An 18,763-nucleotide genomic window follows, 5' to 3' on the forward strand; every position below is an offset into this window, starting at 1 on the left:
AAACACGGTCGTGTTGAGGGACTATAAAGCTTTACTAAAATATTTGTGACAAGCATTTAGAATAAACGGCTATTTTGAAATTGGACAAATCTATTCTTATTACTGAACAGTTTTAAAGCTGAAGTACACATTCTTCTAATATTTTTCTTTTTGGGATAACACTTTGGTGTGGATCTCTATTTTTCCAGTTTGGGGTGTGACTTCCCTAAGATCTTACAGCTTTGCTGTCCCCAACTAGACTGAATCCTGGTTCTGGAGCTGCCAAAATGTTTTCTCTCACCTCTGCAGCTGCCAAAGGTGACACCCAACAAAAGGGAGGAGGGGGTTTACATGTCTTTTAGATTTTTGTATTGAAAAGTTGAGAGAATGAATTAAAGAAGATTTAATTACTGCAAGTTCTGTCAATTGTGAGGCAGAAGACATAGGCAGAAAACATAGGACTTCAACGTTTCTGACCTCATGAGGGAATGAAGAAGTGGAAAGGTTTAAATTGAGTTCTTCGAAAGACTGTAAAATCCAACAATGTATCAGAGAAAATGACATTAATGGGTGGCCAACTATTTGAACAAAGACATTCCTAAATTTACAGCTCTAAGGCCTGAGTACTAAAGGTTCTTTCTTGTGTGTCTATGGGACTTCTGCACTAAGCATCTGTCCCAAAGACACACATCTGCTCATCTGGTCTGCCTCCTTTTGACAATCCTCTCTTCTCCCTGCTTGTTATTTTTTTATCCTGTAGCAGTTAAATAGGCTTGAATGATAGTGTGTGCAATCTAAGGATATTTTGTTCTTCTCAATGTATTTTGTAATTTTTTTCTGTTACTGAGAATCTTACATGGTAGTATTAAAGGTTAGATGAAAAATTACCTATCATGGCTAAAATGTTCCTTTCTTTTTCATCGAGAAATGTCATTTTATCCTTCCTGCCCAGCACACTCTCTTCACCGGAGGACTTTAAAGATGACAAATAGTTTTAAGTTATTGTTAAGAATTGCTTCACTCACAGTGAGGAAATAAAAAAGTTATTATGACCCTATAAACTAAGAGGTCAGTTGTCAAATGCAGCTAAAAAGTGAATGAGACCAGAATGGAGAAAGGAAGTTAGGTGCTCAGTGGTGATATCCAGTGCAAGGCGCCCAACTTAAATGCCTAGATTTAGGAAAATGAATAGGTGTCCTAAAATGAGGTTGTCTCCATTTCATGCTCCTAAATTACATGAAATTTTCTTCCTAAAACTTAGGATCCTGATTTTGGATTAAATTTGCCATACTTTAGACTCCTGAAATGGAGGTGCCGAGGTCAGATGCTCAGCTTCCTTTGAATATCGGCCTGTGATGGTCTTCTGTGTTATGCTGATAATCATACCTGAGTAAGACTCAAGTGTGTTACAGCATCTACTGAGATATTCTAATTTATGCAGACATTTTCAATAAGTCACCTCATTATACATTTATGCACATATATTTAAGCACACATAAAACCTGATTTCAAATACACTGTACTTGCATAAATTGTGTTTGAATTTCGGTTTGTTAGTCATCAAAATGCACACCTGTAATTTTACTCATTTCAAAAATACAGCGTAAGCTATGTGCATTATTGGCACACTGATAACGCACATACTTTTGAAAATTTTAGTTACTTGTGTTAATTCATAAGATAATATCCCCTAAATGTCTTTTTTTCTTTAACATGGATGAATGTATACATTTATGGACTTACACAGAGGGCTGGAGTTTAAAAAGGTTACGTGCACCGGGCCTATTTTCAAAAAGCCCAGCGACTCGTGTAAAGCCCCGGGACGGGTGTAAGTGCCGGGGCTTTACTAAAGGGGTGGAGCAAGGGCGGGGCATGGGCAGGACGGTCTGGGGGCAGGGTCAGAGGTTCCAGGCAGAGCGGCCATTTGCTGCTGTGCTTGGGATCGCACACTGGCAGTCAGCCGACATATGCAACTTGCACCTCCCAAATGCAGGCACAAAAAGTAAAATTAAAATATTTGGGGGGAGTTAGAGTAGGGCTGGGGGGGGATAGGTTAGGGGAAGGGGTGGGAAGTCAGTTTAGGGGGAAGGGAATGGGGGAAGGCAGCGCGGCTCAGCGCGCGCAAGGTGCATAATTGTGCACTCCCTTGAGTGCGCCGACCCCCGATTTTATAACATGCACATGCCTGCACACACATGCTATAAAATCGGGCATACATGTGCGCCGCCAGGTAGCGCGCGCACATGTAGGCCGCACGCTCTTCTTTTAAAATCTACCCCAGATGGTTTTAGACAGCTGAAAATAACCTTAAATGCATTTAGTCATTAATCCGTAGAGTCTCTGGTGCCCTAAATTACTGCTAAATTAAACAAAAATTGTGATATTTAAGTTAAATAGATATTAAATTTAAGCTAATGGGATTGTATCCATCAACTGCCATAAAATTATATGAAGTGAATATAACTTAAGAGAAACTAGTAACATACATGTTGTCCTCCTGCCAAATCCCATGAAAAATTCCCATATTGGTTAATCATACACTGAGATAAGTCTTTAAACTGTTTTGCAGAACCTTGAGTCCACCAATCCACAAGATCTCCATTCTCATTAAAGTTTCTACCTGTAATATAAATAAATAAATAAATAAATAAATAAATTTAAGCAGCAAACAAGTTAACAAATATCAATATTAAAGCAGGAATGGACTGATGATCAAATATTATTAAAAGTTGTTGTTTAACTATAAACTAGCTCTAGGCTGTAATACTCCCTGCATTTCCATTCTTATTACAATTATTCTAATATCTAGATTCTCCAGTCCTCAAGAATTATGAACAGATCTGGCTTTTACTGTAACCACACTGTGCAAATATATCTGAAAGAATATTAGTTGTGTATATCCTGACAACCAAACTTGTTTATGGGCCAGTTCTAATATATCTGAAACAAAGGGTGTACTTTGGATATATCTAGATCTGTCCAGCCAAAAGGCATAATCCAAAAAGTATTTAAATTGAAAAAAAATCAAAAGATTTCTTTATTCAGTGATACAACATTACATGTATTTAAACAGATCCATCCTATGACACAGGCCGTGTTTCGCCTTGCGGCTTCGTGAATAGGGACAATTCAGAGGACTTTCATAAAAATGTAACTGAACAGCATTTTTGTAACAGCATTTTTATAACGCCATTAAATAAGGATTTTAGGTTACAGCAGGCTAGACTATGATCCTTTTCTTTTGTAGTGTCCATAATGTGGAATAATTTTCCAGTTGAAATCAGGCAGGTGGAGGACAAAAAAGTTTGAGGAAATTAATAAAAAGTTTGTATTTTAGAGATTCTTTTATGTGATTGATATTATTGGGGTTTTTTTTAGTGTTGATTGTTTTTAAATTTTTATTGCATTTTACTATGTGTGTGTTTTTTTGTAACTCACACTGGACAATTTATTTGGATTTAGTGGGATATAAGAATGTTAAAACAAATAATAAATAAATACATTTTTGCCAGGTCTGAAAAATAAGCACTTTAAAGTCCTTATAATTGGAGGAGTGGGGAAGGGCATTTTTTTCTTTCTAACCAATGACAACCTTATCTGACTCATTATAGAGTGAAATTAATATTTTAGAACTCATTGCTGGAATTAAAGCTTATTATAATTTATTATAAAAATTCTTTGTGGTTAAATATAGGATGGGGGGCTAGGTGCTGGATTAAATGTGGGATTTTGTATGTCCCCAGGGTGGTATAGAACCAATAAAGAGGAAAATACAAATTAATTTGGATAGGGCGTGATAACCTTCAAATGGTCAGGTTCTACAGTTGGCAGTTAGGAGTGTGGACAAGAATGACTAGGCAGACTGGATGAGCTAATTGGTCTTTTTCTTTGTCATCATGTGTGTTAGTGGAGGCCAATGCTGGTCCTCAAGAACTACAAATAGATCTGGTTTTCAGGATATCCACAACAAATATGACTGAGATAGATTTTCATGTAACAGAAGCCTTTTCTCATTGAGGAAAACCAGACTTGTTTGTGACTCTTGAGGACCAGATATGGCCACTCTTGTACTATGTTGTTTATATTACATTTTCTATTTTGTATGTATATGTTATAATATTAATATTTACAAATGTTTTATTAGATGTAATGGTTTGTGAAAAAAAAATTATATATATATAAATTACCAAATTACCAAATTATATATATATAAATTACCAAATAACAAAAAAAAGAACACTAATGAACCATTTTATATCCCAAAAAGTAAAACTTTGATATTTATTTTTATTTTTAACAAAGCCTAAAATTTTATTTTACAAATTACGTAGAAAACATAATTATCCAAAAATCACATCAACATAAAAAAATGTTTGTACAAAATTTTTTTTACAAAGGATATAGAATCACAAACTGTAACTGCAGACAAAATAACATAAATAAAGACTATCAAAGAGTATCATGGTTCTCATGTTATCTGATTAAGGAAAAGTGCTCAGCCTTGAGAACAAAGATGCAAATGTTCAAATGAAACCCTTTGTTCTCAAGGCTGAGCACTTTTCTTTAATCAGTCACTGCTCTTTGATGTTTAAACCACATACATAATATCCCAAGGCTGGATCTTTTCACTTTCTATGCCATGGGTTCATCCTCAGCCACTATTCATTGGTGGATAACATGTGAACTATAATACTCTTGGATAGTCTTTTTCTGAGGGTGCTTTTTCCTTTGAAAATAACATGCTTAGATTTGAAAATGTTATCTTAGCGTGCAGTTTCCATCCCCAGGTATGCCTACTTTTGACTCTCTTGATAATCCCCGCATATAATTTTACCTAAGAGATGAAGGATTTTCAGACTGTCCATTTAACTGGGTAATTAGAGATTTACTTAGTAAATGGCTTCTGAAATTTGTCTTCTATGAAGATAATTTTCAAAAGGTTTCCGCGTGTAAAATCAGCATATAAGCCTGTAAGAGCATGTAAACGCGTATATGCGATTTAGTGGGTGTTGCACATTAATGTTAACGGGGGAAAAAAGGAGCAACTTAAAGGTGTCCAGGGATGAGATCAGACGTACACACACAAGATGCCATTTTGTAAGCATCTTTGCTTTTACCTGCTAATTAAGTCTCAGAAGTGAAATTGCACTTATCTTTTATCTGCTATTTTTGGGTGGAAGTTCTGGGTTAAGTGGTGGTGGAGGGGGATCGGGGTAAAGAGTGGGAGGGTCTAGATGAACTGGTGGAGGTGTCGGCGAACCAGTGATTGCAAATATTGCAAGTATTTTCAGAAGTGGAGTACATCCATTCTTTATAAAATATATGCATCCACATCTAACTCCGGGTTATTTCACACATTATACTTATTATGCACATAAAATATAAAAATGTCATTTTATAACACGGGTAGAGAAAATATGTATTTTCCTGCATTCAAATATATGTGTGTATAATGAAACATACATATGTACTTTTGGGGAAGAAATCCATAGTATTTTACAAACTGGGTGATACTAATGGGTGGGCCCGAGGTGGATGCAAAGGCCCACGGCTTACCTGGGGCTGTGGGCCGAGGACTGGTGATCTGGTGGCGCTGGCAGATGGCATCGGGGTGCTCCGGCACGCCCTGTTGATGTCGGTGGCATCGCCACACACTGCAGGAGCATTCCCGGGGAGCCGGCGTCATCGGGGTCAGCCGTGGCTGGTCCAGATGACGTCAGCCCGAGTATTTAGGGGGAGGGCCATGCCTGCACATTTCTTTTTTTTTTCTTTCCGGGGACCAACTTTGAGGCTCGGCTGAGGCGCAACTTGGAGCTCTGCAGGGACGCGTGATACATCGGTGAATCGCATGCGGAGGTGGCGATTTTGCTTGAAGAGGGAGAAAGGCAATTAAAGAAGAACAAACAAAAAAAGAAAATGCGGACTGAAGACTCCAGTGTCAGCCAGGCGGGCCATCAACCACGTAGTGCTTGGGAAGATAGAGCACCACACAACAAAAGGACTATAAAAAAAAACAAAACCCAACAACAAAGACTTTTAAAAACTGCTCAGACCCTGCACGAGCAGACGAAGCACGGCTCAGGATCCAGTGCCAGGCAGCCGCACCACCAGGCAGGGAAAAAGAAAAAGAAGGCACCAAGCGCAGAAGAGGGAGCAAGAGGCCCAGGATCAGCAGCGCAGTGAGTACCCAACCAAGCATGGGAAGGGGACCGAGACCCCTATCCGGGGGACAGCAGAGGGACGCCTCTACGCGGGGTCCACAGATCCGCGGAGGAACAAGGATGGTGGAGGGGGGAGGTCGTAGAAGGGTCCCCCCGTAAGACGGTACCAAGTGCACGAATGACGCTAGTGCAAGTGGGCGGACAAGGGTCGCGGCCATCGAGGGCACAAGCCACACAAGGAAACAGGGGACGGAGTACGACGGCAGTAAACCGCAAGAACCCGGCTGTCGGAGTCAGCATCGCACACCCATGGGACAGCCAGCAGCGGGCAGAGGTAACACCGCCACACTGCAGTTCCCGCCAACCACAGTTGCAAACCCAGGCACAGGGGAGAAGTCACAAGGTATGGGTTTTCCATATTTACCAGGGTTCCCTCCCCCATGGGCCTGCGGTCCATGGATGCTGCCAGGCAGCACCAGAGACAGCAACAACAACCCCGGGCCGAGCATATTCCCGCAATGGTTGCACACGGCCTATGCAGGAGGGATGCCGAACCCGGTATATCCTTTGGGATATTGGCCAGGGCAGCAGGGCATGCGGAACAGCCAAGGGACCAGGGAGCGATAGGACTGACATGATAGTACCTGAAGAGGATTCGGGGGACACCATTGCGGCAGAAGCAAGGCAGGAACCACAACAGCTGGTTGAGTTATCCGAGCTTAATGTTATAACAGCACAGTCCCCTGCTGACATGGCGGTAGCGCATGCATCAAAAAGGAAGGGGAGCGGAAAGCGAAAGAGGGAACAGTTCAAGTTCCAATAGCTCCTCTTCTGATTCCGATAGCGCAGTGGAGAACAGTGTAACCCGGCCACTGCTGGCACATGGAGAGACAGGAACAGCCTCGACGGCATCGAACAGCATCACCCCTTTATGGGTAAGTGTGCCAAGGAAGTTACGAAAACGAATTAGAAAAAGGAAGTACATCGATATATTCTGGCTTATGGAAGGAAGGAGAGGCACAAGAGAAGAGAAAAGAAACAAGGGCAGGGATACACAGCCAGAAGACGGCAAGAATATACCACACAACATATTAAAATAGACCAGGGAATACCTCAGGATGATGAGTGTCATAACGAGAGACGATCCATCGCAATGCGGGCCAATGCTCGGGTATGCAGACACAATTTTGGAAGCATACAGACCATATGAAGGATGGGCGTGGCTAAATTATGATGAGTGCTTCTGGGACAAGATGGAGGAGAGCGGCACGATGTCTTGGGGGACCCATGACATCGATCTATGGTTAAAACAAATGACGAACAAGGCCGGAGACGCCGGTGGGCGCGGAAGAGCAGCACCAAGGACGCCAGCCACGGGAGCAGCTTACGGTGGATCGAATAACACTCAGAATAGCACCTGTTTGAGATTTAACAAATCAACCTGCACGTTCAAAGATTGCAGGTTCAAGCATGTTTGCTTGATTTGCGCGGCACCTCACCCAGCGAGTAAATGTGCAAAGAAGGTGGCCACGGGGAGTTCTCCACCAAGAAAATGAAGCAAGGCAATGGCAAAAAGCCACCTCGCCTATCAGATTGGACAGAATGTTGGCATAGCTGGACAAGTACCCAAGGAGGGAGAATGCTGGAAGGATCACCAGAGGATTTAAGGAAGGATTCCAAATCCCTTACCAAGGGATTTGGAATCCCTTACCAATCAGAGAGTTCACAGTAAACAATGCGGCATCGACGACAAGACATCCCAAAATAGTACAAGCCAAATTAAACACCAAGCTGGCATTGGGCAGAATGGCAGGCCCATTCCAAAACATGGCATTATCTCCCCTGGCGGTGGTACCAAAAAAGGAGCTAGGGAAGTACAGATTGATCCAAAACCTATCGTTTCCACCGGGGCTCTCGATTAATGACCACCTGCCACAGGAAGAATGCTCCGTGCAATATGCCTCATTTGACAGTGCGATTGCTCTGCTTCAGAGGTGCAGGGAGGCAGCAGTCATGGCAAAAACAGACATCAAGTCGGCATTTCAGCTGCTGCCAGTCCACCCATCTAGCTTCCCATTGTTGGGCTTCAAGTTCTGTGGGATGTTTTACTTCGACAAGTTCATGCCAATGGGGTGCTCCATGTCCTGTGCCTATTTCGAGGATTTCTGTTCATTCTTACACTGGGTAATGGCAAAAAGGGCCCAGTAAGACAATATAATCCACTACCTGGACAACTTCCTTTTCACCGGCCTGGCAGGAACAGAGGCGGCGGCTCGTCTGTTACGTACCTTTCAGGAGGTGGCGAAGGATTTTGGGGCTCCGCTGGCACAGGAGAAGACAAAGGGGCCAACTACTACCATGTGCTTCCTTGGCATCGAGTTGGATTCCAAGAGAATGATATCCAGGCTGCCAGCAGACAAACTCCAAAAATTGCGAGACCTATTGGACAAGGCATCGAAGTTAAGATGATGACACTCCGGGAGGTACAGGCAATGTTGGGAGCATTTAACTTTGCTGGCCGAGTAATCCCAATGGGTAAAGCCTTCCTGCGCAGACTAACCGCTGCTACAGCAGGGGTGCGCCATCCGCATCATTTCATCAGAATATCGAAACCCATATGCGAGGATCTTACGATATGGGCCTCATTCCTCAGCAGTTACAATGGCATATCAGTGTGGCAGGAGCCCCCAGTGTCAAGCCAGGACTTGGACATTTACTCAGATGCTTCAGGGGGTTGGGGATTCAGCGTTTACTGTCAAGGTACATGGTCCGCCACGCAATGGCCGACGTCATGGGTGAACAATCAATATAACATTCCTAGAGCTTTTCCCCCTTTGGGTGGTGCTGGTAATATGGGGAGAGCAGTTGCGGGACAAACATATTGTCTTCTGGTATGACAATCAAGTCGTGGTTTCTGTCATCAACAGGCAGTCAGCAAAATGTCCATGGGTGGCGGACCTGTTTCGGCAGGGAGTGCTAAGTAGTCTGCACATTAATAACACGGTGAAGAGGTGGCGACTCCAGTACCGGAGCATGTATGGTCAATTGGTCTCCAACCACGGTAGATCTGTTACAGAGATCTGTGGCTCCCACCACATAGGATGCTTATTGCAGGGGATACGGGAGAGTGCGCTCCTTCCTGAGACAGCATGGCTGGAAAGAAGGTCCGGTGGCGGAAGAATTGATTGTAGCATACATATCGTGGGCCAAGGATGCTGGACTGTCCAGGGGCATAGTGGTGAAACATCTAGCTGGCCTGGCCTTTTTCTTAGGAGTGCAGGGTTGGGGGGATCCGACCAAAGGATTTCTGACATGGAAAATGTTGAAGGGTTAGGGAAGAAGGCTGGGGGTCAAGAGGGATGGGCGGCATCTCATAACGCATAATTTGCTAGTGTTGATATGGCATAGGTTGGGCAACGCATGCAATTCGGTATTTGAGACACAGTTATTTAGACTAGCCTTTACATTGGCCTTCTTTGGTGCGCTACGCATTGGCGAGCTGGTGGTGTTATCTAAGAAGGATGTCAGTCACACGGGAATGTTCATGAGGAATGTCACGAAGCAGGGTAATAAGCTGAGGCTATTAATACCAAGGTCCAAAACAGATCAATTGGGGCGGGGCACTACCGTAACTCTGAGACGGTTGCACAATCAGGTCACTTGCCCAGTGGTGAACTTGGAGACATACCGAGTCGTGCGACCAACAGGGGGGAGCATTTACTAATACATGTGGATGGGGCCCCCTTAACGCGATATCAGTTTTCAGCGATACTCAAGCGCCTATACGAAGTGGGAGAGAACGTGGATAGCTTTGAGACACACTCCTTTAGAATAGGAGCGGCCACTAGCGCAGCACGGGCAGAGCTGACAATGGAGGTCATTCAACAGATAGGGAGATGGCGTTCATCCGCGGTAAATTCTTACGTCAGGTTGGATCGAGCCAGTACATTATAACATATTGATTAATTAGAGTATTTTTCAACTGCAGAATCGTGTCCTAGGCCGGTACAGGTGTGAATCATGGGGCATTCATTCGTGCATTGGGCGGCATAGAGGGCACAGCAGCGCAGATACGGCCCGCATCTAGGTTTGGCATGCCAGGGGGTGCACATTACTTGGATGGGGAAGCGTGGAATGCTCTGGTGGCAATTACTGCCCATACTGCAGGTCAAGAGGGAGTCGTTTGCAATATCGGACATCATAATAATACACTTGGGTGGGAACGATTTGGGTGCTGTGTCATGCAGACAGCTATTATGGCAGGTAAAGAGGGACCTACAGGAAATACAATCTTGGTTCCCGGGAGTGTTTAGTTGCTGGTCCAACATCATATCACGCATTAAATTTGCAAAGCAGAAGTTATGGGGGAGAGCCCGGAGGAAGTTGAACAGACAGATTGGAGGATGGTTAGTGCGCATGGGGGGTGTCATATATGGCACGAATGGGGGGATGGACAGTGCGAGGGCCTTTACCGGCAGGACAGAGTACATCTATCGGATATCGGATATGACCTGTTCAATAACCAAATACAGAAGGCACTCAAAAGGAACTGCGCATGGGTGTAAAAGGGCTGCAGCTAAGGTTTGGTTTGGGGCACCAGGCAAGTGTAAACACTATCTGGTGCTGGTGGCAGGTACTCAGGCCAATAGAGACATATTGGACATTAGGGATGTGAATCATTTTTCAACGATTAAAATTATCGTCCGATAATTTTCATATCGTCTTAAATCGTTAAAGAACATGATACAATAGGAATTATAACAATTTATCGTTAAAAATCGTTAAATCGGGTTAGTGCGCACTAACGGGAGTTAGTGCGCACTAACCATTGTTAGTGCGCACTAACAGAAAATGATACAAATTGACACTTTTCAGGTCAGTTAAGGTCAGTTTAGAAATGAATATGTATTCCTATTGGCTGGCTGCCCTCTTATTTATTGATGTTACCAAGGTTCCCACTGAGGTGATGGTTGGGGGGATGGGAAATGGAAACGGTTGGTAGTTTGACAAAAAAAGTAATGTGATCAGTCAATGTGACTAGAACTTGTGCCCTATCCTTGATACTGGGAGTGTTGTGATCTTCCTGCACGCAGTGCCCTATCCCTGATACTGGGAGTGTTGTGATCTTCCTGCATGCAGTGCCTTATCACAACACTCCCGGTATCAGGGATAGGGCATTGTGTGCAGGAAGATCACAACACTCCTGGTATTAGGGATAGGGCACTGCATGCAGGAAGATCACAACACCCCTGGTATCAGGGATAGGGCACTGCGTGCAGGAAGATCTCAACACTCCCAGTATCAGGGATACAGCACTGCATGCAGGAAGATCACAACACTCCTGGTATCAGGGATAGGGCACTGTGTGCAGGAAGATCACAACACTCCTGGTATTAGGGATAGGGCACTGCATGCAGGAAGATCACAACACTCCCGGTATCAGGGTTAGGGCACTGTGTGCAGGAAGATCACAACACTCCCAGTATCAGGGATATGGCACTGAGTGCAGGAAGATCACAACACTCCCGGTATCAGGGATAGGGCACTGTGTGCAGGAAGATCACAACACTCCCAGTTTCAGGCATAGGGCACTGTGTGCAGGAAGATCACAACACTCCCAGTATTAGGGATAGGGCACTGCATGTAGGAAGATCACAACACCCCTGGTATCAGGGTTAGGGCACTGCGTGCAGGAAGATCATAACACTCCCAGTATCAGGGATACGGCACTGCATGCAGGAAGATTACAACACTCCCAGTATCAGGGATACGGCACTGCATGCAGGAAGATCACAACACTCCCGGTATCAGGGATAGGGCAGGGCACAAGTTCTAGTCATATTGACTGATCACATTACTTTTTTTGTCAAGCTACCAACTGTTTCCATTTCCCATCCCCCATATATTGTCAGTGGGAACCTTGGTAATATGAATAAATAAGAGGGCAGCCAATAGGAATACATATTCATTCCTAAACTGACCTTAACTGACCTGAAAAGTGTCAAATTGTATCATTTTCGGTTAGTGCGCACTAATCGGAAAAAACGATTTTTTTAGCTAAAAAACGCGATTTTCTTCTCCTGCCAGATGATTTCAATCGTTAAGACGATCGGGCACATGATTCACATCCCTATTGGACATAGGTCAGCTGCAGGGCTGACGAAAGGCATGTTGTCGGAGGGGTGGGGACCATGCCCAGAGGCAGGGCCCCCTTGCTTGTAAACATGGCGGGGGGGGGGGGGGGGTCGGAGGTAATGTCGCCTTGCTAGAATTGTGGCGGGCAGCGAAAGGGGCATGGTCCCGGCAGCGGTGGAATCGAAGGATTGGCCTGGGTGGGTGAAGTTACTATGTTTAGTTCATATTAATTGTTATGTTAATAAAAGCTATGGCCACTTAATACCAAGATCACGGTGTAACATGAAATTTTTTGGGGATGGGAAAGGGGAGTGGGATGCCGAAGGGAGCCAGAAAGGAAGTCACGGCTCCCAGAGTCAATAGAAATTGGGCTCCCTGTGTCCCATTTCTTGATAGGCCAAAATAAATTCTAGTTTTTGTGTTTCCTGTGTCCAAAGGAGAAACGGAACTAGTGTTTGTATAATATATCAATACGTAATAAAATCTGGATAAGTGATCTTCCATGAAAATTCAGAGGATATTTTTCTCAGTTGGTTTGTGCTCTTTAGGCATTGTTTTCTAATTATTTGAGTAGCCAGAGTCTGCAAACAACAAAGGTGTGTCCATAATTTTATATCTACCTATATTTTATATATTTATATATTTATATATAAATATATTTATATATTTATATATATATTTATATATATATATATATATATATATATATATATTTATATAAAATATATATAAAATATATATAAATATATTTATATATTTATATATATTTTATATATATTTTACCTATATTTTATATCCATAATTTTATATCTACCTATAAACACCAGTTTTTCGTTCAATGTTATCACTCCCCTGTTTCCTGTAAACCAGCATGATGTGATTTTATCATGAATGCCGGTATAAAAAAAGCTTTAAATAAAAAATAAAATAAATAATACTGCATGAAAGAGAAAATGTCACTGTGGAATCCTACCATTATCATCAAATCCATGTGTGATTTCATGACCAATGACCATGCCAATGCCACCATAATTTAACGACTTTGGCTGTGATGCACTGAAGAATGGTGGCTGTAAAATACCTGCAGGAAAAACTGAAAAAGAAAGAAAACAATTCAAGAGCTACTTATAATGGGCTTTCAGATTTCAAAGTATAATAGTTTCCATTTATTTAAATGTGAGTGTTGAGTTTCTTATCAGTTTTTTTGAAACAACATTTTTCAGATAATGATATTGCAAGAGAAAGTAATTTCCATTAAAGGCAATATACCTTTAGAAAGATAAAAGTTCTGCTTTCTAATGATATAGGGCATTAGTTTATGGGAGAAAATGGTTACATAGATATTTAGTCTTAGATTTTAGGGTTACAGAAACCTAACACTTAAGGGTCTATGTGGTAACGGGTATTAGCATTAATATCTGTGTTAAACGTGTATCAATGTGAGCATTAAAATAGCTAAGCCAATGTACTAACCAACTTAACGCTTGCTATTTGCATGCTGGTTTTACACCTGTTTCCAAATGGTAACACTAACATGCATGCAAATAAGGGCATAATAATCAGAATTATGCCTTCACTGATATTAATGCTGGACAAACAATCCAGCATTAATGTCTGCAGGGGTTAATGCAGTCCTTGGAATGTAGCAAGTATAGTTAAAAGGTCTGTGTTAGACAGGCCAGTTCTGATCTGGCCTTCTGGCTTGAACTCCCTGTCCTCACCAAGAATTGACCCTTCAGGCCTCTGAAACTGTTAGAATCCAGCTGCCTTCCCAAACTCCTCGGCAAGAGCAGCACCTCTGCTGCAGGGTATTTCATCCCCCAACTCCCTTAGCCATGGATATGGTGATAGGTTGAAAGGCATACGCGCCAATTAGATGGATTAGAGCCCACCTCACTGAGAAAGGATCACGCAGGCGAGAATGATTGGCCAGAACATCCCATTGAGCTCAGCAGGTATCAAGGTGACTCCCGGATGGGAGAAACCCTTAAGGTTCACTTGGGAGATACTCTGGAAAGGCTCCCTCATGAAACAGACCTGCTGTGCCTTAGAACAACCTAAGAACAGCGCTACTACTCGACCGGCTCTTGGAGCTCGTGAGCAACCGTCAGCCAGAAGCAGTGACATCCTTTCCCCAGAAACAAAGAATGAAAGACACCCCTTGTGGGGGTGAACAATTGGACATCCAGATGGGAACCCAGTTGAATCTGCCCGTCTTGAAAGGAGAGGAGTAATGGGAATTGGGGCCTCCTGATCCCAAAAACCTTTCAACTCTCCTGTTGAGAGTTGAGTTATAATCACTGATCGTTGAGGTTCAGAAGTGACCAATCTACCACAGACAGCTACCCTCAGATGGGGTAAGTCACAATAATCAACAGAGGAGCCCCAGCAAAAATGGTCCAATGACTGCTGCTGCTGTTCCCTGGCCCTGGCCTCCCAGGGAAATGCAGAGATTCAAAGAATTGAGGCTCTGGCTCAGAGATAAACATCAATGTTAAAAAAGGCACCGCTACTAATGATTAATGTCCCATCAAGGACTTGGTTAAACAGATGCAATCCCCATTTACATTTCACTGCTGACATCCAAGCAACCAGTATTCACTTCTTGGACATTACCATTATTAAAACTCCTGAGAAGTTCATTACCACTTTATATCGCAAACCTGTCTCTAGCAATACCTTTTTACATTTCGCTAGCGCTCATCCTTGCTCCTTAAAAGAAAACCTTCCTGTAAGTCAATTCTTTTGGATTCGACATCTCTGTACTACATTATCCGATTATCAAATTCAAGCACGGGCTCTCAGTGCAAGATTTCAAGCCAGAGGCTATCTCCTACAATGCATTAAACGTGCATAAAAAAGAGCCACGTTTGCACACAGAGAATGGTTATTTCTCCCACGAGCTGTTGATTCTACGGATATCCTGACCTGCTTATTACCTTTTTCTTCTATGACCCATATTGTGAAAAACATCATCTGGAAGAATTGGCATATTTTACAGCTGCACCCAGAATTTCAAGACACTCCTCGGTTTTCTTTCACTCGTGGTACCAACTTACAAGATCAGTTGGTCCACTCTGATTCATCCATCCGACAAGTTTTTTCTGCTGTTGGTTCACATACAGCCTGCGGTTCTTGTTCAGTATGCGGCATCATGATCCATACTTCGGCTCTATTTTTCTCCAGACTCAATTTTACTTTTGTTTTGAAACATAATACTGATTGCTCCTCTACAGGCATCATTTACATTTTACAATGCCCATGTAACCTCTGGTATGTCAGGAAGACTCAACGATCTTTGAGAACACAGTTGATTGAACATTGTTCATGTTTAAACAAAAGTCATTTGACAGCTCCTCTTGTAGCCCACTGTTTGGAATTTTCACATCCCTTCGACACTCTAAAAGCTTATGTTTTAGAGCAACTTCATCCCAAATGGCGGGGCGGTGACTTTAATACATTACTTCTGTAAGCTGAGCAATGTTGGATTCACCGGTTAAATATATTACATCCTGCAAGATTGAATACATCTTTGGATCTTCATGTCTTTCTTTGAATCAGCCATTGTTGTTTATTGTTTCCAAGATGACTTTATTTTGTTATGTCATGATGTTATTCCGTGGGTTGAGCACGGGCTGTTTAATCCATACATCAAGTTTGATGCGGGTCTCTGTCCCGTGGTTTGGATATCTTTTGCGAGTCCTTCCGTCCATCTTCAAGAGGTGCTTTCTCCCATCGAATAAGTTAAGTAATACTTCTTTTAAAATCACTTTCGAAACTAATTTAAAAAGTTTTTTGGATATATTGTTTACAGAGATATTTAAATTCTTCAAATACCCCTGAGGAGGCTATGCCCTATAGCGAAACACCGGCCGCTGTCGGGTCTTGAATATTTCCTGTTCATGGTTTTACAATGCCCATGTAACCTCTGGTATGTCAGGAAGACTCAACGATCTTTGAGAACACAGTTGATTGAACATTGTTCATGTTTAAACAAAAGTCATGTTCATGGTTTAATCACTCCAAGTCGGGACATTGGTTAAAAATTTATTGTGTTTAAAAATCATCATTAAGCGCTCCAGCATTCTAAAATTTGGTATGTGCTGCAAATGTTTAGTAGACTGGATGGTTCTTCAGTGCATAGAACACGCCACCTGACTTTCTGATGCGGCACATACCCATACTTAAATATTTTTCAAATACATCTCTTACTCCTTGGTGGGACATTAATCATTAGTAGCGGTGCCTTTTTTAACGTTGGTTATTGAAATACAGGACCGCAAGAGTGCTCTTTGTTGTTTGTGGTGTCAGAGATAAACATGCCAGGGACGGAACATCAGGGGCTTCCCCACAAAAGGGGTTTGTGACATGAGAGGGCTCGAAATCATCCTCTTCCAAGGGAGGAGAAGACTCCGACACTAGTATCCCAGTGTCTACTCCCCTTAGGGTTTGATCAGTAACTCAGTACTAGGTCAGTCCTGTGGCTGTGGCGCACAACCTGTTGAGCTCACCATGAGAGAAACATACACACAGATACACCCATACAGCAGAGGCAATTGGAAAAAAGAGCCCTCTGCTGTAAAAACATGCTGACCAATAATACAGTGGTATCCACTTGCTGGAGTAGGTAGCAACGTGCTGGTAAAAGGCAAATAACAATGTGTGAGGACACCTTCCCTTCCAGTGCTCCCCAGCACTTTGCGGTGCAGAACCGATGAGGAGGCTGAGACCCTGATGTACCTACGGCAGGACCCTGGCTTGGCTGAGAACTGCACAGACAGGGAGAATGCTGCCTGCCATCCTCTGAAGCACTTGGAGTAGATGCCTTGCTGTGCCCGGCTGCGCATCCTATGCTCCACTGTCACCATAACTCCCAGTGAAGTGCATAGGGACAGTGTGGTGATAGTGTCTCCAATACCACTAGGGCTCTAGATATGGTATGGTGGTGGGTAGCGTTCTATGGCGTTTCTCCCTCCAGTACCTGATAACACTCCAAGAGACTGGACCACAGTCCTTGAAACTGCATTGGGAATGGCTCACCGCCGTTTCCCTCATGGAATGACAGCAGCGAAGTTAATGGTGCTCTGCAGTCATTCATATGGCAACTGACCAAGTCCACTAGTGCACACAGTTGTGACGGTGCCCGTACAGCCCATAGCGCATTCACATTCTTCAACAATGGATCACATCCAGGGCAACAGATGACACTACACCCAGAGCTTCCATGGTGTTAACAGCCCAGTGACACTCAGGTCTATCCAGTAAAGTGCGGCCGCGTTTACCCCGCTCCTAACCCGCATTCTACTCACTTTCCGGCCGCGTTAGCACTTCCTGTGATCCCCAATCCCCTTTAACCTACTCCTACCGCGTCCTAAAATCCCCGGGCAACCCTTTCCGCACGCGGCATGTATATTGCATGTAAACAAGCAAATTAGCTATTCCCTTCCATCCAGTAACGCGTGCCCCGACTATCCCTTTTTTACCCTGCCGTTTTGCCGCGTGTTTAACCTGCTAACTTACCGCCTACCCCTACCCCTGCGTTAGAGGCAGGGGTAAGGGTAGGCGGCAAACTTTCCCCCAGCCCCCGCTCTCCTGCCCTGGCCGTGTCCATGGGTGCTGGTCTCCGGGGCAGCCCCAGTCCTCTCCCCTCCTCCCGAAGCAAAAAAAAAAAAAGCGGAAAAAAAAGTTGCAAGAGAGAGAGGGGAGAGGACGGGCAATCCTACGCTCGGGGTTGCCAGTCCTCCCTCCCCTTCTCCCGAGGCAGGCACGAAAAGCAGGCTTGCTCCGGGAGGAGGGGAGAGAGGACTGGCAGTGTGAAGCGACTTACTTTTTGCAGCCCCCCCTCCAGACATCGGCGAGGATGGGATTGCCAGTCCCCCCTCCCCTCCTCCCGAAGCAGGGCGCGAAAAGCAGCCTTGCTCCGGGAGGAGGGGGGAGGGGACTGGCAGTATAAAGCGGCTTACTTTTTGCAGCCCCCCATCCGGACATCGGCGAAGACGACCGCGGCTCCTCTCTCCTGCCTCCAGCTGCTCAGGAAGATGGACGTCATGTCTTGAGCGGCCATCAGCAGAAACGGATCGCGGCTCCCCTCCCCTGCCTCCCGGCGAAGATGGACGCCTGCACGGGGGAAAGCGGCACCTGTGCGTGCAATTGGCCGCTCAAGACGTGACGTCACATGCCGTGACGCCAAACGTCGTGACGTCACGTCTTGAGCGGCCAATTGCATGCACAGGGGCCGCTTTCCCCCGTGCAGACGTACATCTTCGCCGGGAGCAGCGATCCGTTTCTGCTGATGGCCGTCTCCTCCGGAGGGCTGCAAAAAAAAGTAAGTCGCTTGGTCGCCTCACACTGCCAATCCTCTCTCCCCTCCTCCCGGAGCAAGGCTGCTTTTCACGCCTTGCCTCGGGAGGAGGGGAGAGGGACTGGCCATCCCGAGAGTAGGATTGCCCGTCCTCTCTCCCCTCTCTCTCTTGCAACTTTTCTTTTCG

At 44.2% G+C, this 18,763-nt stretch overlaps 1 protein-coding gene across 3 annotated transcripts in view; it reads right to left on the reverse strand.

Annotated features, from left to right (window-relative positions):
- MME (membrane metalloendopeptidase) overlaps nt 1–18,763 on the reverse strand; it is a 189,561-nt gene that overhangs the window by 41,090 nt on the left and 129,708 nt on the right. For all 3 annotated transcript variants that reach the window (XM_029615303.1, XM_029615305.1, XM_029615306.1), the window contains exons 18-19: nt 13,249–13,368; nt 2,466–2,599 (exon numbers count right to left, since the gene is read on the reverse strand). In XM_029615303.1, coding sequence (XP_029471163.1) covers nt 2,466–2,599; nt 13,249–13,368 — 254 coding nt within the window. The remainder of the gene's footprint in view (nt 1–2,465; nt 2,600–13,248; nt 13,369–18,763) is intronic.

This window comes from Rhinatrema bivittatum, chromosome 9 (genome assembly GCF_901001135.1).
Source record: "Rhinatrema bivittatum chromosome 9, aRhiBiv1.1, whole genome shotgun sequence".
NCBI lineage: Eukaryota > Metazoa > Chordata > Amphibia > Gymnophiona > Rhinatrematidae > Rhinatrema > Rhinatrema bivittatum.